Consider the following 25,684-nt stretch of genomic DNA (forward strand, 5'->3'; position numbering starts at 1 on the left):
CTGGTCATTTAAATTTTTCTCCAATTATATTTTAATATTTACTTTCTATTGCTTAATTTGCTATTCAGAACAATTGAAACTGAGTAATAAATCCTGAGTAGTACACTTTTTTTGTGTGTATGCTTGCTTTGTAATTTTGTTTTAATAGGAAGGAAGAAGAAAAACACTAGTATTTTTTATATACTCTTTCATGCTGAGGATAGTTACAGAAGAAAGCTGGGAGACTAACCTTTTGTTATATGTGGCTACTCATACATACTGTACAGGCTTATACAGCCTATCTGTTTATTTAGAGTATATGGATTTTTTTTTTTTTTTTGAGGTCTAAAATTCTCTCCTCTGAAATTAAAATCTGTCTGGGGAGCAGACCACTTTAGAGACTAAGGATTTGCTAAGGATTCACTTAACTATATTATGGTTGAACTGAATAAAGAGGACTTTCTTACTTTCTCTTCTTATCTCACTTCAGGGAGTGGAGAGACACCTACAGTGGACACCATTGACTCATATATGAACAGACTGCACAGTATTATTTTAGCTAATCCTCAAGACAATGAAAACTTCATAGCTACAGTTCGAGAAGTTATAAACAGGCTTGATCGTTAGGGAATGGTGAGTGCTCATTGATGCCAGCACATCTTCAAAAATAAGATGGCATTAGACTATCAACACCACTAAAACCCTACAATTACATTGACTAAAAGAATTGGAGACTTGATTAAAATTCCTGTTGCATAGTTGCTAAATAAGTAAATAATGTTAGAAAGCAGAATCAGGACAGTTTTTTCTCATATATGCTTCAGCATGGTTTAATGGAAAGAGCATGATTTTTGTGGTTGGTTCTACTCATTGCCTGTATTCTCTGGTGTTAGTTTCCCAGAGGGTTTTGAAGAGTGAGTGAGAAACTTGGAGAAAATTACCCCCAAAAACAGTGCTTAGATATAAGAACAAAATAAAAATCAATTAAGCTTCCTTTTCCCTGGAAAATATTAATGATAATTTACAACAGTAGTCAGTGACACATATAGAAAGAAGCTTTTCATTCACCACCCAATTCAGGTTAACTTATGATGTTAAATGTTAATGTAGACTAACCTTACGGTGAAACAGTGCCCTGATTAAATGGATTAGAAAATAAACTCTCAATAAACAAAAAAGAGAGAAAAGATAAACTATGCTTTTTAAAAACATATTTAACAAATCACTAGTAGTATGTGTTATGTCCTTTTAGAGGAAACAAAAAGTATATTTCCAAAAGTACATTCATGTAAATGATTTGGTATGAATGCTCAGTCATCAGGTATCATTTCTTAAATGGAACTGGTATTTGGTCATTCAAATTCCTAAGGATAGAGTGCCTTTTAGTATTCCATCTCACAAAATTGACAGCCCTTTGGTCTATTGATTAAATTGTTCTATACCTGCAGACATATGAACTGTGTGGAAATCCTAGGGTTGGACCATATGGTGTGATGACAAGAGTAGGCTGCAGGATATGCACCTGAGAATGGCCAGTCATGGATTTGAATCTTTTATTTATTTGTTCTACAGGTATGTGAGCATACTCATATTCATGTGCTAGCATGGTTTGGATCTTGAACAACATGTATAAGAATAAATCCATGATTCTTTATATAATGAGGCAACATCCGCTAGCAGAGATAAAAGCAGTAGTCTTAATCCTTCTTAGTCATGCCCTTGGATAGTTACTGTACAAGGCAATTCATTATACTCTAGTCTCAGCCATGTTCTGATGGAGAAAGGATGACTGTTCTTCTAGTGAGTAGCCAGATAGAAGGGACTATACTTCTAAGAGATGGCCAGACTCATTACAGAATAAAGAGCTAGCATTACTGCTGCTGTTTATGAAGAGAACAGCTTGTAAATCTGTTCCTGAGATTTTCAGGAACTCATCATCCTTCTCATTTTCACGCAGTGTTTTCAATAGGCATACTTACAGACTTGAAAAGAGAGAGCTGGTAGAAACAGTGTTGGAAGCTTGTGAAAGAACAAAGTAATTGATACATGGTATCTCCTCACGTAGGTATAGGGCAGTTATTGCAAGTTTTGAACCAAAAGTGGTTTTCTGTTTTGAGCATTTTGCCAATAAGACTGTTCTAAAGCTTTACCCATCCTAAGGATATAAACTGTAATATGTGCTTTCTGAGCTGTCTGAAAACCTAGAATGTTATCGTTATCCTTGATTTTAAACTATAAATATTTTGCCCTTGAAAAAAATAATACCTAAAAATGTGAATCATTTTATTATTACAGTTTCTTTCAATCTAGCTGTGCAAATATAACTAAGACTGGATAGTTCCCCACACCCCCAAAACTGTCAAAAAAAAAAAATTATGAAGACCACGATTAATACTAGCTTGGCCTCATTACACAAATATGTAAAGAAAGCTAGGCCTGATGTTCTTAACATCCATGGTGCAATTAATTACTCTGACTTAAGCTTGGCAAAGGTTTCATCCTCTGTCAGGACCCAGTGAGTGAAGGGAAGCTAATGGTCTCCAGTTTTAGAGGAGCGTATTAGAGCTAGAAGGGACCTTTAGAAATCCCAACATTTTACATATGAAGAAACTGAGTCCCAAAGAGGTGAAATGTCTTACCTGAAAATACCCGTGTAGATGAGTACAGAGTCCAGGTCTAAAATACATATGTCAAAACTCCAGTTCATTGGAGTTTCCAAAACATTGCTATAAGGAAATAGGTATAAGGGGGAAAACACTAAAAAATTTTGGAAAGAGCATTAAGATAAATAAGAAGTAAATAGAAAAAATTACAATCCATTAATTATAATGTTCTAAAATTTTGGTCAGCCCATTTAAAAATTATTTTTATAGATATACAATGGAATAATTATCCCCAGCTGTCATCTTTCTTTGTGGCTAACTGGTACCTAGGAAAAAGTAGAGCCAGGAGGAAGCCTTGGGGGCGATTACATGTTGAAAGGTGACCACTGTATATAAACTATCAATATCCATATGTTGCTTCATTTCAATCAAACCAAATGATAAATATTTGGCTGTTTGAGAGTTGAAAAAAATCATATGTGATTGAATTTCTATCAATGTAAGAAACATATGCACACAATACATTCCTACACATGCAGAGATCCTTAGATTTATACTTGAAGAAAATTGGTTTTAATTGACCATCTATTCTTTGGACTAAAGTAGAGTACTAATTTTCTGTCATCAGATTTGTCCATGATAGTTGCTTTTCTGTGTTCAGCTGAACTATTTTCCTATATCTCCATTGTTGCTGAACTGGAGCATAGGGCCATGTTTCTCACTGAAGTATTATCTAAAACATCTCAGTGAGGTTGCTTACTTGTAGCTGTATGAGCTCTTTTGTTTACACACACCCTGCTCCTCACCTGAACCCTACTGAAAATAGAGCACAGCATTTATTAACTCATAGACCTTAACTTCTTCTGGTCAGCACTTACCTTTTTGCTGTCTTCTCTCTCATTCTTTCCCTCCCTCTTTCTATCTCTCCCTTCTCCGCATTTCCATTCCTCTTTTTCCCCCCTCTCTCCTCTTCTCTCCTTCCTCTACCCCTCCCTTCCTCCATTCTTCCGCCTCTCTCTCTCTCTCCTTTTCTCTCACAATTCTGCAGGTCTTAGAGCTCCATGATGTTCTGTAAGTGGTTTTAATTGTGAGGAGTGAGAAGCCATCTGTGGAAATGTGAACTAAGTGGAGGCAGAGAGGGAATATATATATATGACTCTACTTGTGAAAGAACTATTGGTTATGAGTTAAATGCCTTCACCCCAGGAAGCCATACGAGGGAGCACCAAAAAGAACATGTATATTAACTTTCTGTGGAATAGTCCGTGTGAAGCTTTAGTGTGAGCCTTTCTCCCAAGCCTTCAATTTCTTATAATCTGCTTTTCTGTTAAAGTGGATCTGCATATATTCTGCTAAGTAACACTGAGACTGACATCTTCTACAGCAGAAAAGAAGCCTTCTCATTGTTCTACTTCAGATTGGACCCTTTTATCAGTGGCGCTCTGGTTTTCCAATCTACCTGTCACTTTTTTTAATGCCTTTGGGGGTTATCTTTTTATTCTCTTCTACTCTACCAAGTTACACATCTCTATTTTCTGACCTCTGGGTTTTGTTGGTTAGTGGAGTCTTTCTTATTGGACAGGCCCAATCTTCTTCCATCATTGTCCTGCTGTGACTCCAAAGAAAGGATCTTCTTGGTGACCATTGTGTGGAGTGAGGCTGTGTTTCCTACCCCACACAGTGCTCAGTGGGTACCAGCCCTCGTGGAGGCTTTGTGATTGCTGCCCTAAAGGAGAATGTGCTTTCCTTCCTCCTTGGTACTACCTGCTGTTTTCTGAACTTTGCTTCTGCTCATACCCAGCGTCCCAGCCCCAGCAAGGTTCTTCTGTTCCCATCTATTGTCAGTGTTTTGTGGAGCATTTTTTGCCGAGGAAAAGGTCACTGGTAAGTAGGATAGAAAAAGAAAAGTAGTTTCTCATTAGGCATTAAAAAAAAAAAAAGTTTATCATAAGTGAAAAGGAAATCCCAGTCTGCTTTAGGTACTGATTCATGGATCTCACAATAGTCTCTTGAGCTAATAAAAAAAAGGACATGGAGAAGTTCTCATGTCCTCTATCTTCCTTCTGAGCCATAACTGTAGAATCTATGTCAAAAGGACAGGCTTCTCTTCTTTTTCCCCCCTTAGTGAATGAATTTTTTTTTTAAAACACCGAAAGGGAAGAAGGGTTTCTGATTCTCACCTCAGGGTTTGGTTTTGATGCTCTACAGCATGAGAGTGATGATTGCAGCTGAGATCTTTTGAATCAAAACTGGGCATGCTGAGCCCGTTGTCCAGGTACCACGCCACTGAAGCAGGTGAAAGTATAGCTTCCTCACAACATGCTCACAGATCAGAGTGCAAGCCAGAAACCCCCTGTCACGTTGCTGCACCATCCTGTCTTCTCTGTATCTGGCTACTAGATTTCTCCAGCAGCACAAAAGAAATAAAACAACAAAAAATAGCCTTTTTAAAAATGTCTTATATGAACACACATCAAACTTCCATACACTGAAGTCTGTATGTCACCACATGGCAGTTTTTTTTAGAATAAGAGCCCATCCTTATCTATTGCTATAAACCTAGCCAACTCACCTGCTTTTTTCTGTATTTTTCTGTTTTCCTGCTCTAGCTTACTGGTCCTGTCACTTCTCTCAGACTCCTTGCCTGTTAAGTCCAAGTTAGAACACAGTGTCTATAGCAGAAGGTCATCTAGGCCTGTTCTGAAAGTTTGTGTCTGCCCTCTGCCAGATACTTTCTCTCCTTTCTTCTTTCCTCCTAATATTTCTCACTTTCTCCTTTGTGTTAGTTTTATGCAGCTTTGTTAGAGTGCCATTGACCAGGAAAGGCTGTAACTTTGTCCGAAGATCATCATTCTTTTGACTCCAGATAGGAACCTGACATTGACTTGAAACATTTGCATATTCAGGAATGCATGAGATCTTGAGAGAAGCTACAGTCTGAAATCATTTTCACAAAATAAGCAGCCCACTTTTGAAATTATGGATCTCCCAGCATTACACACCTGACACTAGTGGCTGGGATTCAGCTGCCACAACACTGTCAGTTTCCATAAAGCAGGTCTGTGTTGCTTCCTTTCTCCTCTGTGCCCAACCAGGAGGTGGTAAATGAAGTTACAGGCTAACATGAGACCTAATTCATGTTTTTCAATAAACATGTACATATTATTGCACTTACATGTTCTCAATAAATAAGTTGTTACCTATTCAGTGTTACATATTTCTTTCTTTTTATTGAAACACAAGGGACAGCTGAGAAAAGTGAGACAAAGTGTTTAATTTCAGATAAAATTTAAATTTTAGAAAAAAATTGTGTATGTGTTTGGAACTGTTGAAATGCCAAGTCTTCTGTACAAGTGTGTTTTGTAATTAAACTTTTAGATTTTTTTTTAAGAAGTAAATATGCTTGCTTGAAATTTGCCTTATTAAAACTTTTTTGTGTTGACTCCACTTGATTCAGTTTTACCTGCAGTGTAATGAAAAAAACTTCTACCTCTGCCTCTCCATCTTTAAAGACTCTGTCAACTCTATATTGATCATCAAGCCTGTTATGCTTTTAAAACAGTAACATGTTCATTTTACTAATTGCTTATTCAAAACGTGTCTTAGCCTGTTTGATAATTCAGCTCTTTTAGTGTATGTTATAACAATACAATGAATTGTAATTCGTTTTAATGTAGCAATAGTGTTCTGGAGGCAGCTTGAAAGAAGTCTGATGTTTTTCAAATCAGTGACTTCAGTCCCCTTGATAAGAGGACTGAAAGCAATCTTTAATCTTTTTCTTTTTTTTTTTTTTTGACAGAAAAAATAAGTTGTCCCTAAATGCTTGCTCATAAAAATTAACTACTATTAACCAGTGAAAATCATTTTTAGAAGAAATCTGCCATCTATCTCCACCATGCTTTTAAAATCCTCGGGGTGAGGTAACCTGGCTTCTAAAGCCTGCCCCGTTTCATGTAGTATTTGGCAAGACTCGCTGCATTTTAACTCTCATTTCCTCTTGTGATAGAACACATGCCTCAGCAATTTTCCACTGTTGTTAGATAGAATTGGGTAACAATCGACCATACTTTGGAGGGTATGTTACCTGAATAACAAGAATTATTGAGGTAACTCAGGATTGGGCTTGACAAAATTTAACAGAAACCCAAATCAACAAAAGTTTAAATAAGAAACATGTCTCAGGAAAGTATTCTAGAGTTTGGCATTCCAAGACCAGTAAAGAGACTCCTATCTGCACTACAACATGATTCCATTCTCAGGGTCACCTCATGGGGCAAAATAGCCACTTGACCATCAGTCATCATTTGAAATTTCTGTCAGCATGAAGAAGAAAAGAGGTCAAGGACAAAATGGCAAATGCAGCTGACTTAGCACACTTCAAAGAGTCTTCCTGGAAATGACACTCAGGACTCAGTCACATTTCAACAGCTAACAGTAATAGAGGCCCAGAAATGTAATCGTTCCTTGGACATTACTGTCCCAATAATATACAGGTTTTAGTCAGTAAGGAAGGAGAAAATGAATATAGAGTAGGCAGCTAACAGCTCAATTCATGACTCATGTGTACTCCATGCATACCAAGGCCAGGCCTTAGTTGAGCAGGTTACATTATCTTGCCTTTGTTTCTTGGCCATCTGACAATGACTGTGTACCTCTTTGACACTATTTCCCCCCCCCCCCACCCGGAACAGCCAAAAAGCTGAAAACCCGCTTTAATCTGTGTCAGCATTTCCTGTCCGCACCTTAGCTTCTTCCCATCCCCTCAATACTTAGTGGCCAGTCTTGTTTGCTAACAGTCAGCATAAACAGGTAGTGATATTTCCTCCAGTTATTGGTTCCTGTTTTCTAACTGTTCAGCATCTGCTAGATTAAAGCACCAGAACAATCTTTCCCTAAGGGTTGGAAAATTGAAGTATTGCTTGGCAGAAAAGCTCAGAGCACCTTCATGCCCTCTGAAAGATTTCCTGCCATGTAACTGAGAGCTCCAAGTCAAGGGCTTTTTCTTTGTTCTGTTTATTTACCTTAACCCCATCTACAGAATAAAACACTAGTTCACATACCAACTCATAAAACAGATCGAGATTGAGAGTTAGATCAGGTGAAAATGTTAACATACATCCACTCATCCAGAAACCTCTTCAGTTTAGTTTTCGTGGGAATGTGTGTTTACAGGTACAAACTTTTGCCAGAGGCAGAAATGTAAGTTTTCTTAACCTATAAAAATACAGAAAGGAGAAGGAACCATGGGGAGACAGGAATGGTGTTGGCAGATTAAGGGCAGGGCAAATGCTAATAGTCCAAATAGAAAGTTTTTGTAAACCCTCAGCAGCACTGGGTCAGTGGGAAGATGCCTTGGATGTTTAGGTAAGAATATATAAGACAGTGAGTATGATGGTGGTCTTGTTTGAGTCTCAGATATCTTACTTGACACTTAAGAGTCAGAGTTTTTTATCATCAGCTCCTATGTTCTCTGGTTCACTTCAGTTCACTATTTAGAACTATAAAAATGTTTATAAAACATGGTTTCTGCCCTTATGGGATGACAGAGTAGTAGGAAAGACATGTGCATAAGTAGTTGTAACACAGGGCATCTTGTATTAAGAGTTTATAAAGGGAAATTTTGGAAAGGGAAAGAATTTCTTGACTCTCACCTGATAAGAGATGATTTTTCCATAATTGCAAGAGGGTTTGCAATGGGGAGTAGATCTGAGTCTTGGGGAATCAGCATCTTAACTGATAAGGACTTTATCTGAATGTAAATATAAAAGTCTAGACTGATAGCCATTGGAGTTTTCCTAGTAGAGGCTGAGGTACCTGGAAGGTAAGAGTAGTTGGATTAATTGTAACTTAAATAAATAGTTTTTCAAAGTGTGCTTTTGGCTTAATAATAAGTCATTAGACCTGTAAATTGGTCAAAAACATTTTTAAATTAAATCAAATAGAAACTATCAGAATGTACTATATATAGTAGGGGTAAGTATTAATTTGTAAAACTTTGTTTCCACTTTAGTTTATACATATGTGTTGGATTACAATGTAAAATGTGTTTCTGACTGTGGAATCAAAGACAGTGATTGTTTCAACTGCTTCCGAAATTGAATGGAACTGCTGGGTTCATTCGGACTCTGCAGTTTTCTACTTGTGTAACCTTAAATAAGTTGCTTAAACCGTTTTGCGGCTCAATTTTCTCATCTGTAACAAGGATATTTATATTTTCTATTGTTCAGAGTTTCTAAATGGATTAAATGAGTTACTCCATGTAACACTTAGAATATTGTCACAGAATAGACACATAAATATTATCTATTAAAATTTATGAGTCACAAGAACAGAGAATAATTTGACACATACTATGGGCCAAGCATTCTGCTCTGCTTTTTATATAAATTATGTCATTCAATTCCTACCACAGCCTTAGAGAGTAAGACTGCTATACCATTTTACAGATAAGTAAATTAAGACTCAAAGGTGATAAGCAACTTACAGTTATACATATAAGAAGTAGTAAAGAAAGGGTTTATACTCAAATAGTACTGACTCCACATTCTACTATATTCATACTGTCTTAGAGATTTTTAATGAGACTAACATGAGTTCAGAGGAGTGGCATAGGATGGTGGGTCTGAGAACTGGAATTAGATGTAATCATTCAACAAATATTGAATGTCTTTATTGTGTGGGGAGATACTCTTATGTCTCTGTTCCCATGGAGTTCTTATATTCTCTTGATCCTGCCGGAAGAAAAGATTATACAAGTAACCTAATTCAGCTACTTGCCAAGACAAGATGAAATGATACAAACTAGGGTAGCGGAAAGTCCCCTCTGAAAAAGTAACTTTTGAAGAAAGACCAGCTTAATCAGAAGGAGCTAGCCCTGTGAGTACTTGGGAGGTAGGAAGGCCAAGGTCCTGAGGTAGGAATGAGTTCTGAGATTTTAAGAAACAGAAAAAAAAGTGAGACTGGGACAGAGTAATTGAGGGGTAAAATGGCTTTGAAGTTGCTAAGTAGGCAATACAGAGATGTACAGCCTTATAAGGTGTGGTAAAGAGTTTCAGTGGTGTAAGTGTAGTGTGAAGAGGGTGCTACACAAGTCAGTGGCAAAATCTGATTTATATTGTTAAAGGATCACTGGCTGTTGTGTAGAAAATGATAGATAGGGAGGCAAGAGAGGAATCGGAAAGGCCAATTAGAAGGGTGGCACAGGAGTTCAGATGAGAAGTGGCAGTAGCATGGCCTAGTGTGGCAGTGGGGACAGAAAAGAGCGGGTGAATTAATATATTTTGGAAGTATAATGGACATAAGTTTCCAAGAGAATAGATGTAGAGAATGAAAGAAAAAGAATCAAGAATGACTCCAAGTTTTTTTGGCTTAAGCAGCTTGGTGTAGTGGTAGTGGTGCCATTGCTGGAGATAGCATAGACTTAAGGATGAAATAGTGTGGAGGAAAAATCAAGAAATCTGTTTTGAACTTGCTAAATTTGAGATTCAAACAGCCGATTAACCCCCGGGCAAGACATATCTCTCCTATCCATTAAAAGGATCCTTTCCGCTTGTAAATACTGTGGTTCCGTGAGATCCTAATTTCAGGTCAGTGTTTGCTAATGTTTCTTCCTTCCTCAGCACATGCTCACACTCACGTAGATACAGTTACTCAAGCTGTTTGTTGAATTAAGAAATTAAGGAATGGTCTCCCCTTTAATTCTTCAAGCTCCTTAAGAAGGAATTTTTAAAGCCTTCTGCATTCGTTTAAGATCGGCATAAAGCAGCTGAATATTCTAGAATATAAAAATCGTGCCATAACCTGATGGTTAAAAATCCTTGGGCAAGTAATGGAAAGCATCTGCTTGAAGAAGATAGGCCAAAAATATATTTGGCATCATTCAAAAAAGAGTAATGTGAGAAGACATCCATGAAACAGCCAAGCAGTTTGTGGACTCAGCAAATGAGTTCCTGCTAGGAGTGTTTTTGCTATGTTCCAGGATAAAAAGCAACTAAAGGCAGCTGAGTCCAGAGACTTGAATGTAATATGATAACCTATTTTCATTGGGGCTAGTGGGTTTTTTTAAGTAAACATTTATCAAAAGATGTTTTTGTTTTTAAGGACAAATGTGGCCATTATGAATTGTATTCATCTCTCAGAAGAATGACTATTTTAGATTTATTTATTCATTCAAACATTTCCAAGTACTTGTATGTGTTTTGGGTGTAAAGTTGAGGACATCCCTTTCTTCAAGAAGCTCACAATATAAAAAAGAATAGACAGTACTACAATGGGATCTGATAAACTATCAAACATCTGTAAGCATAGTGTTCTGGAAAATACTAAGGAAGGATTCAGTAGTTGCGCTTGTTGGGGGTCAAAACAGGGCTTCACTAGGAGAACATTTTGAGTTTAGTCTTAGAAAAAGTAGTTCTTTAAGAAAAACTATAGTTTTTCCAGTCAAAATGGTGGAGTAGGCAAATGCTGTGCTTGCCTCCTCTCACAACCACATCAAAATTATAACTACTGAGCAATCATCACTGAGAATCTCCTGAAGTCTAGCTGAATAGAAGACCTAACTAAGTATAGAGAAAAAGTCACATAGAGACCAGTAGGAGGGGTGGAGATGCAAAATGGGCTGGTCCCACACCCAAGTGTGGTAGTCAAAAATTGGAAGGACTATCTTGGCTGTGGAGATCTCCATGGAGGAGCAAGGGGTTGCAATTAAATACCAGCCTCCCCAGTCTAAGGATCCAGTTCCAGAAAGAGACGTCCACACAACTTCTGGCTGTGAAAACCAGAAAAAATGAGGCTGAGTGCAATAGGGCTGCTGGAGTCCCAGGTATTCCTCCGCTCTGAACGCCAGTGCTGGAACAGCAGCTTGAAAGGGACATACGGGGAGGAAATGAATTTTCTGGCTTCAGGGTGAGGGCTGGAGAGGCAGTTTTCTCCCAGGAAGAAGTGCTTGCAGAGGGTATTACTCCTTTGTTGAGCCCTCCCCCTTACCAGCATGCAGACACAGGTAGGCACCGTATCTGAATCTTCAACCTGGCTAACACTGATCGCTCTGCCCTGGTGATTCCCCGAGACCCTGCACCACCCAACTTGTGGGCCCATCCAAGCCACTTCCAGTGGTTTTTCCCATACAAACAACCTGTCTTGGCTCATGCTGCAGACTTTCCTAAAATCTCTCAAAGGTTTTCAAAACCTAAACAAGCAGCATCTGACCTTGGTGTGCCACATACATCTTTCTGAGCAACCTCAAGCCCAGCGCTAGTGGCAGAAAATCTGTTTGTGCTTTGGCCTTTCAAGGCATGTCCAAACCTAATGTGAGTGGCAGCCATCTGTGGATTTCTTGGTGTCTCATGCCAGGTAGTCCCGGGCAAGGTACAGTCTATAGCTAAACTTGGCCTGTGATCAGGCCCCTACACTCTCGGGGCCGCATCCAAGGATGACACACCAAAAGGGTAGACTGGGCAGGCACCAGAGCCCTGCTAAAGCAAATCCTGCTCCACAGGGTCAGCCCCTGCACAACAGCTCCTCTACTGTAGTCACCAGCCAGTCCTCACAAATCAGCCTGTGGGTCAGTCCTTCTCATTGATGTGCGAACAGCAACCAAGGCTCAATTGCAACAGGAGAGCACACACAACCCATACAAGGGACATACCTGGAGCACCCAGCTCAGGCAACCAAAGACTGCACCACTGGACCCCACAGAACACCTACTACATAAAGCCACTCTACTAAGACCAGGAGAGATAGATGCTTACCCAATATATAGAAACGAACACAGGGGAAACAAAACAAAATGGGGGGGGGGGGCAAAGAAACATGTCCCAAATGAAAGAACAGAACAAAGTACTAGAAAAAGAAATAAACAAAATGGAGAAAGCAATCTATCAGAAGCAGATTTCAAAACACTGGTTATAAGGATGCTCAATAATCTCAGTAAGAACTTCAACAAAGGGGTAGGAGAAAAAATGGAGATGGAAAACATAAAAAAGAACCAATCAGAAATGAAGAATATAATAACTGAAATGAACACTGCATTAGAGGGAATCAGCCGTAGATTAGAGGAAGCAGAGGATTGAAGCGGCAATTGGGAAGATAACGTAGCAGAACAACCCAATCAGAACAGCAATAAGAAAAAAATATAAATATGATAATAGTTCAAGGAGCCTCTGGGACAACATCAAGCATGTTAACATTCACATCATAAGGTTACCAGAAGAAGAGAAAGTATAAGGAATTAAAACCTATTTGAAGAAATAATGACAGAAAACTTCCCTTACCTGGTGAAGGAAATAGACAGACAAACCCAGGAAATGCAGAGAGTCCCAAATAAGATGAACCCAAAGAGGCCCACACCAAGATACATCAGCATTAAAATGCCAAAGGTTAAAAGACAGAATCTTAGAAGCAGCAAGAGAAAAGCAATTTGTTACCTACAAGGGAGCTCCCATAAGACTGTCAGCTGATTTCTCAACAGAAATTTTGCAGGCCAGAAGAGCTTGGCAAGAAATATTCAAAGTGATTAAAAAAAAAAAAAAAAGCAAGGACCTACAACCAAGATTACTCTACCCAGCAAAGCTAGCGTTTAGAATCGAAAGACAGATAAAGAGCTTCCCAGACAAGGAAAAGCTAAAGGAGTTCACCACCACTAAGCCAATATTACTGGAAATGTTGGAGAGACTTTTTTTTAGAAGAAAAAAGATAAAATGTGAATAAAAACATGGCAATAACTACTTATCTATCAATGATTACTTTAAATGGAAATAGATTAAATACTTCAATCAAAAGATAAGGTGGCTGAGTGAATAAGAAAACATGACCCTTACATATGCTGCCTACAAGAGACTTCAGTTCAAAAGACACACCAACTGAAAGTAAAGAGATAAAAAATATGAAAATGGAAACAAAAAGCTGCGGTAGCAATACTTAGAGCAGACAAAATAGGCTTGAAAACAAAAACTATATATACAAAGATCAAAGAAGGACTCAGTTATCCCACTTCTGAGTTTTCATCCAGAAGCCCAAAATACTACTTTGAAGGAACATAAGAATCCATATGTTCATCTCAGCATTATTTACAGTACTCAAGATATGGAGGCAATCTGAGTATCCATCAATGGATGAATAAAGAAGAGGTGGTACATATATACAATAAAATATTACTCAGCCATAGAAAAGAATGAAATCCTGCTATTTGTAATAACATGGATGGACCAAGAGGGTAGTACATCAGTGCTGAGTGCAGTACATCAGTGCTGAGTGCAGTACATCAGGCAGAAAGACAAATGCCATATAATTTCTCTTACATGTGGAATTTAAAGAACAAAATAAAACAGAAAAACTCACAGATACAAAGAACATTTTGATGATTGTCAGATGGAAGGTGGGAGTAAGTGAAAAAAAGAATGGATTAAGAAGTACAAATTAGTATTTACAAAATAGTCATGGGGTAGTAAAGTATATAGCATAAGGAATATAGTCAATAATGTAATAACTATGGTGTCAGATGGGTACTAGATTAATTGGGTTAGTCACTTCATAAGCTATATAAATGTCTAATTGTTATATTGTACACTTGAAACTTTAATATAATATTATATGCCAACTATATAATTATATAATTATATAGTTAATTTTTTAATTAAAATATTAAAAATTAGTAGTAAAAAAAAAAAAAACGAGGAATCGACCCAGAGATAATAGTGCAGTAATAATTCAGTGTGGTTAGACCATATAGGTCATATCCAGGGTATTGAAAAATAAATAAATAAATAAAAATAGGAGCTTTGAAAATGGATTATAAATGAGCCTTGAATGCCATGCAGAGAGATTTAGCTTTTAGCAAGGCTGTTTTTGTAAGGCAGTGACATGAGATGAAGAAAAGCAAGACAAGAAGTTCATCTTTTTTCTGCAGTGAGCCCTTTTGGCAGTCTGGTCAAGCCTGTGGGCCCTTCTCAGAATTGTGTGTTTAAGTACAGAAAATAAAATACATAGGATGATAAAGAAAATCAACTATATTGAAATATGGCTATCAAAATATTAAGAATGTGTTACATAGGAATATCTGTGCTTCTTAATAAAAGGTTGAACAACATGACCTAGCAGGAGCTCTAATAACTACTATAATTTTAAAGTAGTAAGGATCATAAATGATATTTCAACAACTGCAATGACTGTAATGTGATATGAAAATATCTATGATTTTCTTGGTGGCAAAGTCACAGGTCCTGACAGTACTACTAGGGCTGTTACCAACATAGATAATCAAAGGAAGTGCAAATTTTCAGTGAAAGGTTTACGAAAATCAAGATATAATTTTTTTTCCCCACCTGTGTTTGAGGCCCTTAGTCCTCACCAAAGTCCTGAATTCAAGGCAGTGTGCCAGTGGATTATTTAGGAGACTGTTAAAATTGTCAGGACAAAAGGTGAGACGAGCCTGTAGCAGGGATGGTAAAGGAGCAGACTGGAGAAACGTTTGAGATTTTGACTTGCTATCTCCCAACCCTCAATGAGAAATTTGGGTGACACATGGTTTGATCAGGCAGGTTCGCCAGGAGGGCAGCAGCTCTTGATATTGCAGTGTCATTTCATGAATTTATCAATTATTATTCATTACCCACTGCGGTAGGCAGGAGGAACACAGTAAAACAGACCTGATTTTTGCTTTCATGGAGCTTACTCTCCAGTGGAAGAAACACAATTAAACAAAGCTAAGTAAATAGAATATTACCATTTGGGATCAAATGTGGGAAATGAGTGTTGGTACTCCTGAGTATGTTGGCAGGAAATAGGGACCTATTTTAGATTGTGGAGTCAAGGAAGGCCTCTTCAAGGAAGTGGCACTTATGATGAGACTTGAAAAATGAGTAGGACTTAGGAAAAGAACCTGAAGTCCAGCTTTTCTTGGTGCGTTAAAGAAACTGAATGAAATGGGAATGGAACAGAGAAATTGAGAGAAGAGGCAGACAGGAGTTAGACCACATGAGGTCTTATCAATCATCCTAAGGATTTGGGATATAAAGTGCAGGGAGAAACCACTGAAGGTTTCAGAGAGGGAAGTAATATCCAATTTGTTTTCTTTTTGTTTTGGGGTTTTTTTGTTTGTTTGTTTGTTCTTTAATTATCCTGCTGCTCTCTGAAGAGTGGCTGTGGGGAGCAAGCATTGAAATAAGAAGGTAGATGTGGCTGTGGCTATCTCCCAACCCTCAGTAAGAAATTCGGGTGACACATGGTTTGACCAGGCAGGTTCGCCAGGAGGGCAGCAGCTCTTCATATTGCAGTGTCATTTCATTAATTTGTTCAATTAATATTCATTGATTGTCAGAGATTGGGGAGCTCAGACAAGGGCTATAGCAGAGAAGAATGAAGGGGAAAAGCGGATGGAATAAAGCTACTGGGGTGGTAGAATGAACAAGATAATTGATAGCTACAGGTGGAAAGAAAGGAGAGAGAGAGGAGCAGTGGGTGAATGTCAGGCTTCAGGCAGATCTGCCGGGGCATCATGTAGTGACATGGGCAGCCTGGAGGGAGAGCGGTCTGAGGCAGGCAGAGTAGCTAGAGATCAGAGATCCTTGTAGGTAGGTCATTTGAGACTCAGGGCAGGTGTTAAGTAAGCATCTGGATTGACAATTCTAAAGCTTAAAAGATAGGTCTGGACTTGGGTGAGATTTACTATAACCCTAGGAGGTCTTTCGTGTTAGCTTTTTCAGATCTAGGCACTGCTCTGTAGGCAAGTCAGGCCTCGCCAACCTCTACCATCCTGACTCAAGATTTCGCTGTTTGGTCCTTGGCTCTTCTACCTACTTTGACTATTTTTTTTCCTGTCCTTGACACTAGGACAACGTCTGGACTCCGGTGAAACTTTTCTGTTGGCTTAAATCAGGCGATATCTCCAAAGATGTTCATAGCATTTAACATACATAAGTTTCTTGCCCGAGATTTCTGTAGGGGGAGCTTTGCATCTGTAAAGAAGATGCTAAACACCCTAGAAGCTAATTTCATAGCAGGTATGATTGGGATGTTTACTGTTTGTTTCTTGGAACTGGATAAGTGAATTGCAACAACTAAACATGCTAACATAGGGGAAAGGCATACAGATTATAGAAAACTGTAAATTGTGATCATGCAAACAAGTGGTTTAACTCTAGCCTGAAGATCTGACCTGCAGCTAACTGTAGCCAAAATTAATCACATCTTGATTTGACACCTAAGCCAAAGGATCTTTTCTAAAGATCATGCTTATTAAAACATGAAGACTTTTTTCGTAGAATATACCATAATGAACTCTAGACATTTAATGAAGAGAAAAACACTTGTTGTTTTCAGCATCTAATCTGAAAACAAAGTAGGCCTGCTTGCTCTGCAAAATGTCAACCAGATGAAGAGAATTCTATCACACTTTTAGATGCTCTGGTGCAGGCAAAACTTAAATTTTCTGGGCAAGGGGGAAAGGTTGGTTTGTCTGCCTGTCTGTTTGTTTGTTTATAATTAGGTAAGGATTTTACATGGCAAGGGGCAAGCCGCTGACTCCAGGCCACAGGCCCAGAAGCTTTTAAAAGCAGTAAAATAAAACAGCATTAAGGAACAAACCAGTCTAAGGAGCTTGATAGAGTTTCCCAAAAGCTTCTGGAGGAATATACAGCATCCTGAGCCCAGGCAACAGCTTCCATCTCTGTCACAATAGCTGTCTCACATAAGGAAAATTGGCCAAAAAATACCACCAGCACAAAAGAAAAAGTATCATCCCACCCTGTTCCTTGTTTTTCAGCCCCAGTCTCTCATCTAAAGACTTATGTTGTGTCAGCTACTATTTCGATATGCAGTAGGAAGAAGTGCCAGGATGCAAACCTGACCCTCCTCCCCATTCCGCGGCCCTCACTAAGTGACTTGAGTCCTGCAGACAGGATGCTGCCTCATGTCCTGGACCTTGCTGCAAATTCCTGCCCCATGGCTGCTTCTGGCTTCCTCTTGCAGTCCCAAGAGGCAGAGGGCAGCAAGGGCAGGAAGGGAACCAATCACAGTGTCTGAGGCTGAAACCCTTTAGGTGCCTGAACTTCAGCTGGTTTGCAACTAGTCTGCCTTTCTGGGTAGGAGGCGGGGGAACCTCCCAGCTCCCTCAAAATGTCTCTTCCTAAAACCTTTGCCAGTACAAAACAAGCCAGTTTGTTGTGTTCTTGGATATAAATATTGATTCTCAGCGGTGTTAACATTCTGTTTGTAAAAGAATCTAACACATTTCTCCCTCACTATATTAGACTGATGTGTTGTTTAGCCAAGAGAAGTACAGATTGTTGGCTTCTCAGGGAAAATGTAGACTTTTAAATGCATGCAGCTTTCAGAACTCTAGGGAGCAGTCTCAAAATAGCAACTAGGCTCCTTCCTTGGCTCTAGGTCTGCCCTTCTCCATCCAGTTTCTCCTTCCCCAACTCCTTTGTTCGTATTAGCATTTCTAATCATCTGTAATTTAGAAAGATACTTTCTTAGATCTTGTTTCTTCAGTGTGGAGAAAAGGACATAGAAACACAGATGTTGGCTCTCTTTAGCAGGGCCTGGAAGGACAGGACCAAGCATGTTTAGCTTTCTTCCCCCAGGGGAAATATCTGGGAGGTCCTGCTTTTCTATTTTCTTTTTCTTTCTCCATGTGGGAAAGGGCATAGACTGCAGACCAGAGGTGGTCCCTTTGAGCATTCCACCAAGGCCGGACCCAGCCCAAGACTCAGACACGTTGGCTGCTTTGTTGAGGCAAATTCCCCACATTCCACAAGTGCTCAAGGGGGAAATAGAACTAATGAGAAAGTGGAATTCTTGATGTGTATGTATGCTCACATGAGTGCCAGCACATCTCACACAGACAAATCCTCATCCAGTATTTCATAAGAGGGTAGTAGAGCCTATTTCCAGATGTATGGGAGAGTTGCCTGTGACAGAAGCACTGTCAGGAGACCCAGTGCCCTCTGCTGTCCTGGCCAGGAAGCACCATGACAATGGATGGGCAAGAACTTAAGTGTTCAGGAAAGCCTGTAGCTCTGTCAAAATCTAATGCAGACCCATCCCGGTAGCTCCTTAATATTCACGCACTGAGTATATGAGGGGTTGGAATCCTCTGTCTAGCTGTCTCTCATGTTTTGTGGTTGCTAACAAGCCAGAAATGAAGAGGATTTATAATAAAACCCCAGTCTTCTATAGCATTTGCTGGTCCCATTCCCAAAAAGGTGATGAACAGTGACACTATCTCTGGCCCATGAACCTGGCCAGCAGGCCCAGGCCAGCAAGACAATGAGGGCAGCTTGCCCAAGAGGAGACCTCCCACTGATTCACAGCACTCCGGCCACACCCTTGCTTGAGAATATGGCTTTTGGAGGCGTTGCTGTCTCCAAGGCTTCCAGCCTAAGGGAAGTTACAACTGCCACCACTCTGGCATACTGGCATCTCCAAGGGACCTCTAGTGTTGGCACAACTGAGGGACTAGCTCAGCTTACAGGCTGAGAATGAACCGCCAGTTTCAGGGCAGAGGGAGAGAAGGAAGGAGGATGGATTGGAGATGTTTAGATGGGGATGGGGTAGGCTGGTAAACCAGACCTCTTGGACAATCTTGCAGTTTTGTAGAAAGGCATAATCAGTTTTTGTTTTTTGAAGCTTTTAATTTTCTTTTTTCATAAACCAATCTCCCTACTGGGAGAAGAAAAATCCAACCCGCTAAACAAAACCCCTAACAACAATACCCTTCTCTCTCTGGGACCAATTTTCAGACTGCACAGCAGTCCTGACAAGGTCAACAAGCTGGAACTGTAAGCTGAAGATCTTTATCTATGTGAGAAATAGGAAAATCATTTGGCCGATAAAAGAAAATACAATAAATAGCATCTAAATGCCTGCCTGCATTCCCCCAGGGCCTTCCTCTGTTGGAGAAAGTACATGGAGCAGGAATACATGTGCTGCTCCAGCATGTTTAAAAATAGCATACAGCACAGTTTTTTCTTACCTTCCAGAAAGACTTCATAACTGGATTCTCAGCCCTGAGCCTTCAGAATTGCTGCTGACGCTTTCTTCTCCCTGTGCTAGATTTTTCTGTTTTAGCATTAAGGCAGTGCATGTGATAGGTTTTACTCAACAAGCCAGCTCCTGCTCAGCTAGTATTAATCTAGGCACGTCTGGAGCTCACTTTGAAAGTCCATTGTATTTAATGGTGTGTTAATTCTGTTTGTTCTCTGGGATTTCTGCAGTAATTTTACACTGCAAAACTAGCAACTTGAATGGAAAGTGATGTGCCTCTCTCCCCATCCCCCACCCCAGTTACCTCAGTCCCCAGGCCTTGACTCCCATGGTTCTTCCAGCTTGGGTGGCCAAAGAAGTCCTGCATGTGTCTGGACCCGGGAAACCTGGGGTTCATGCCCACCGCTAGCACAACTAAGAGACTAGCTCAGCTTGTTAGCACTGGTGCAACTGAAGTAGGGGGCAGGTCTCTCCATCTCTTAGAGACTCAATTTTTTCTCATCTATAAAATTAGAATTTTAATCTGCCCTATGTACCTTGAAAGGCTATTGACATACAACAATCTCACAGTGGACAAATATTAGGCCGTGTTCTATGAAAACACTCATTCTATTTTTCCCAGCTGGGACTCTCCTATATCACCTTATAAGCCAATTAACAAACCTAGACCATCCACCAGAACGGGAGGACTTAGACTGTGTCTGCACTGTGCTGCTCTGATTTTCTACTTCTGTTATCCCTTCTGCATTTATTAGTGGGCATTCTATTCTCAGGAAGAAGCTTTCTGTTTTTATATTTATTCACAGTGCCAGGCCTACAAGCTGCTGAATAAAGAAAAGACTAGATGAGATTCTAGCTCAGAGTCTCTGGGTCTAGATCAAATTAATGGAAGCGCTTATGGTTTCTAATAAATATTAAGTTCTATGTGAGTTATGTGTTAGATTATTCCCACCTGGTCTAAAAACTGGATTTTTAGGGACCTTCCAGAGTGCCCACCGCTCACATACCATCTTGACTTGGCTCTCTCCGGGAACTAGGCTTTTCTTCCAGCAAGCATATCCACAGCCCATATTTGAATCTCTAGGCCCCTTCTCTCTGGAGTCCCTTTCCTGATCTCTCACTCCAGCTCCCTCAGGCCTCCTTCTTTTGGCATTCTGCAGAATCTTCAAACTAATTTTCCAAAGTTAAATACACAGTATCCCCAAACTCGCATTTTCTCCTACATCTGCCAGATAGGTAAGAACGCCACAGCCACTCAAACTAGACAATCCAAAACCATTTTACACACTTCTCCTTCAATCTTCACCCTGCTCCCCCGATGGCCCACATCCTCTCATGTGCAGAATCCCCCACCCATTCAGCCGTCCCCAAGTCAGGCCCTTGTGAGATCCTCAGCATTCAGCTCTCCTCTGGGCTCCCACAATGGCTTCTTGGGTTTTTTTCTAGTTACATAGTATCTCTTAACTGGCCTTAGTACTTCCAGTGTCCCATTTTGTTGTGATGCGATCAAATTTAAGACCCACGGAGCCAAGTGAGATTAATTATGAGCCTTTATTAGCCAGCCTGTGACTGACTCTCCCCACTAGAGAATCAGCCCTGAGCCTCTAGAAGGAATAACTTAAAAAGCCTCAAAACCCCCTCTAGCAAGCAAGTAGGTTTACAGAAGCAGAGGCTGGCCATTAACATATCTTTATACAGGATAACTACACCTTTAACATTAGCATATCTTTGCACAGAATATCTCCTAGAACTACACCCTGTTTAACATTAAACAATGGAAGCAGAAGTTGGCCATTTGAAAATTTTCCCCCCTTAACAATTTGTCCCCTCCTCAGCACCTCCCCTCCATCTGTCCTGCACATAACTATAGGAGCAATCCTTCTAAAATGCAAGTCTAATTTTACAAATATCACTATTTTAAATAATTGTTCTAGTAATTGCTTTTACTTTTATTATCTTATTTAAGCCTTGTAATAATGCTGCATAAGTATTAGCCTCCCCTTTTTAACAGACGAAAACTAGATTTGCTAGGTTAGACCCAAGGCCACATAGCTATTAAACTTTGCTAAATCAGAATTTGAACTTTATACTGTAAAAGCCATGTTCAGAAATATGTAAGATAACTAACTCAGTCCCCGGTGTACAGCAGGCAGACCAATGTGTTTCCCTTTCATTCCCCCTTTCCACCAATTTCACTTTCTTAAGCAAGGTACGAAGGACTATTCCATCGTGGCTGGCTTGTCTCCAAAAGTGTTTCCTGTCATTCCCTGTGCCAAATTGTTATCACCATCCATCAGGCCCCATCAGATCACTTGCTCTTCCCCCAACTCTCCCTGTTCCTTCTTAACTCTGCCTTTTGAAATCCTCTTTCCCACTGCTTGGCAAGCCTTTTCTTTCTTTATCCTTCCTCATCTGCAAGCACCAGGTCAGATAGTACCTACTCTGGGATGCGTTTTCTGATTCCCAGACACAGAATTCATGGCTCCAACATCCCTTTTGCCAACATCACTTGTTATTTATGCCTCTTTGAATGCTGATCGCATTGGAATGCGGTTTTCCAGGCAGGCCTTCCTTGTCACATCCCATCTCTGTATCCTCTGTGCCTGGCATTGTGTCTAGGAGAGTGTACTCTCGATGGAAGTTTGTGGAATTTAGTTCAATCCCTCATCCTTCTCTGTAACTAATGCTTAATTTCATCCATTTCATCTAATCTTTGTAAAGATTAGAATGTCTTCAAAGAATTGTTTGGGTCACCTGCATTCTCTGACTTCCGCGCCAACCTCCTCATTGATCTGTTCTTGTCAAGGTCACCAGCTCCCCAAATACTTTCTCATCTTCATCCTCCCAAGCTCTCAGTAGCATTCGGCACAGTAGCCATTTCCTTTTTGAGTCACTCTTTCCTTTTGGCTTCTGGGCGTCACAATTGCTGCTTTCCTCTTGCTTCTCCAGGCCCTCCTGGGCCTCCAGCTAACCTCCAGAAACCAAGTGCTTCAGGACTCTGTCCTCAGCTTTATTCCATTTTCTCTATATATTCCTTTCCTGAATGGGCTTGTCTTTAGCTCTCAGCTCCAGATTCAAATATTTAATAACTGAAGTGAGTTCATTTGATCACTTAGCTGATTCTTAGGTATCTCAGGCTTTCAAAGCCTAACAATTGACTCTCAGTTTCATCCCCTAAACCTTTCCTCCTTCAGTCTTACTCCTTTCTGCAAAAGGCACAATCATCATAGATCCCTTTCCTGGGATCATGGGAGCCACTTATCTAGGAAGAAGGTATCTTTGAAGAGGGGTGCAATTTAGGGATGTCTGAATATCATGAATTCCTACATCCAACTTGGATTTGGAAAAAGACCAGGCTCTTTAACCTGGTGGTCAATGTCCAGCGTGACCGGGCCCAGCCTGCTTTTCCAGCCCCATCTTCCATTGAGATCAGAAACAGGCCAACTATGGGCTACAAGCCAAAGCTAGGTCATCACATGCTTTGTACAGCCTATAAGCAAGGAATGATTTTTATATTTTTAAATGGTTGAAAAAATAAGAGAATAATATTTTGTGACACATGAAAATTATATGAAATTCAAATTTCAGCATTTGTAAATAAAGTTATATTGGAACATAGCCATGCTCATTTGTTTACTTATTATCTATGGTTGCTTTCTAACAACAATGGTAGAGTTGAGTAGTTAGTTATAACAGAGGACTTATGATCTGCAAAACCTAAAACATTTACTATCTGGTCTTCTACAGAAAATGGTTGCTGACATCTTGGTCTGAATGTTATGTCTCCCCAAAATTCATACGTTTGAAGTCCTAACCTCCAATGTGATGGTATGAGAACATGGGGCCTTTGGGAGGTAATTAGGTCATGAAGGCAGAGCCCTCACGAGTGGGACTAGTACCCTTTTAAAAGAGACCCCAGAGAGCTCCCTGGACCCTTCTGCCATAGGAGGACACAGCAAAAAGATGCCATCTAAGAACCAGGAAGTGGGCCATGTTCACTAGACACCAATATGCCAGTGCCTTGATCTTGGACTTCACAGCCTTCAGAACTGTGAGAAATAAATTTGTTATTTAGAAGCCACTCAATCTCTGACATTTTGTTATAGCAGCCTGAATGACTAAAACACCTCTGCTCTGTATGAATCAAGCCTTTCCCTTAAACATACTCCAATTTTGCACTCATTGTCCTCTGTTCCTCTCTATTTAAATCTTACCTGCCTTTGGGCTATCCCATTAAGCATCTCTTAGAATCTTTCATGTCTGCTCCACCCAGTGATTTCTCATCCTTCCCTAAACTCCTCCAGTAAACACATAAAGTCAGTGGTCTTACCACTCAGGGCCTTGTGCGGACTGTTAGCTTTCCTGGGGCATCTGTCACGTGTCCTTTACAGATTGAAAGCAAGGTGAGTATTGGATGGCATCTTGTACCTCTTGCACCTTATGGCCCAGCACAATGCCTAGTGACATTGTAAGCTCATAGAAAGTACAAATCAATATAGTCCTTTCTAACAGGTCTCATCTCTCACGACATTTCCCTATTTAAGTCTGAGAGAGAGCTGTTTATTTATTTACTTAAGTATTCTTGTTTTAAGGAAGATGCAAATTTTATCCAGTTCTTTCTAGTTTATTTCCATGCGCTATTGAGACAGGCATAGATAGATAAGCAGCAAGGACAGCTTTAGGAGACTGCCAGGCTTATGTGGGACAGTGAGGTAGAAAAGGCCACAGGTTCTAGTCCCAGCTCAGCTACTGACCATCAGTTTTGCTATTTTACCTCTTCTCCCTCATCTATAAAATTGTTGAGTGAAAACTGGATATCTGCTTGAGAAGAAGAGACCCTAAAATCCTTTCTAGCTCTAAGACACAAGGATCCTGTTTTTCCTAAAAGCCCTCAGTATGGCAAAATCCTAGGTCACTTCCCAGGAGCTTTGACCTGAGCTGGCCTCTTGGAGCACAGCCTTGTAAGAGCCCTCTTATGCCTGCTTCTCATTTCAGCAGCACAGATCTGAGAGAGCACCATTATTATATCCATCTGGCAGACCAGGAAATGACACCCAAAGAAGATTTGCCCAGGTAGGGTAAGCATGTCACACAACTCCAGGGCTGCCATTCAACTGTGGTCACTGTGCACAGTGCTCCCTGGGATCATTACACATGAGTGACTCTCAGACTTGAAATTTGAATCACCTGGGGATCTTGTTAAAACAGATTTTGATTCAGTCATTCTGAGATGGGGCCCAAAATTCTGAATTTCTAACAAGCTCCCAGGTGATATGGGTGTTGCTGGTCTCTGGACCCTATACAACCTGTGTAGCTATCCATGGCAGCCCTGGAGGGCTCGAAGGCTGGAGAGCTGTCTAACATTTAAGTCTTTGACTCAAAGTCCAGTGCACTCTATGCCGAGCCAGGACTTTGTAAAAAGCAACTCCACTCTGAGCATGTGGGACTCTCGGGATTAGGGTCATTTGGGGATCTAGAGAAAATTTGACAAGGAAAGACTTATTAAAGAGAAACTAAATCCTGCCTTGCTGGCCAGGAGTCCTCAGCCAGGGACCTTTTGGAACAGCCATAAGTAGATGTCTCACAGATATGAGAGCCCTGTGGGAACAAGAAGAAGCCAAGGGACTGTACACCCAGCCTACTGGCCATCTGGTGCCGTGAATGAGGAAAATTGGCTGGGCTTCCAGTCTGTAGCTTCCCAGGCAGCTAAGAGCAAGGTGTTCTTCTGTGCAGGTGCTGAGAAGTGGGAAGATGCTTTAGGAGAGAGGGGTGCTGAACTGTAGCATTAGAGGCCTTGATTCCCACTCCCAGATCCTCCCTGCTGCAGCTGAGCTGGCTCAGAGCCTGTTTCTGTTTGCTTGGAACAGTCTGACATTTTGCACAGAACTCTGCACATGAGGTGTTCCTTCTGGCTTCTCAGGGTAATTGAATGAGAGGCACAGGCACTTCCTGCTGGGGCTGAAGTCTCAGCTGGGGAAACCAACACAACTAATATACTGGGGAAAGCTTTGCAAACTATAGACAGCAGTACAAATGCCAGGAGTCATGGGATGGAAGGTGGCCCTGCAGTGAGGTGCAGCGCTGGAAGGGCGTCAAAGGGGCAATGGTGAAAGAAGGGC

At 40.3% G+C, this 25,684-nt stretch overlaps 1 protein-coding gene across 5 annotated transcripts in view; it reads left to right on the forward strand.

Moving 5' to 3' along the window:
• Positions 1-6,034, forward strand: part of HMG20A (high mobility group 20A) — a 79,355-nt gene extending 73,321 nt beyond the window's left edge. For 3 of the 5 annotated variants that reach the window (XM_016144092.2, XM_016144093.2, XM_036238766.1), the window contains exon 9: positions 470-6,034. In XM_016144092.2, coding sequence (XP_015999578.1) covers positions 470-606 — 137 coding nt within the window. In that variant the 3' untranslated portion in view covers positions 607-6,034. The remainder of the gene's footprint in view (positions 1-469) is intronic. The other 2 variants (XM_016144094.2, XR_001596861.2) reach the window with 2 other exon arrangements.
• The last annotated feature ends 19,650 nt before the right edge of the window (positions 6,035-25,684 follow it).

Source organism: Rousettus aegyptiacus, unplaced genomic scaffold (assembly GCF_014176215.1).
Source record: "Rousettus aegyptiacus isolate mRouAeg1 unplaced genomic scaffold, mRouAeg1.p scaffold_m13_p_3, whole genome shotgun sequence".
Taxonomy (NCBI): domain Eukaryota; kingdom Metazoa; phylum Chordata; class Mammalia; order Chiroptera; family Pteropodidae; genus Rousettus; species Rousettus aegyptiacus.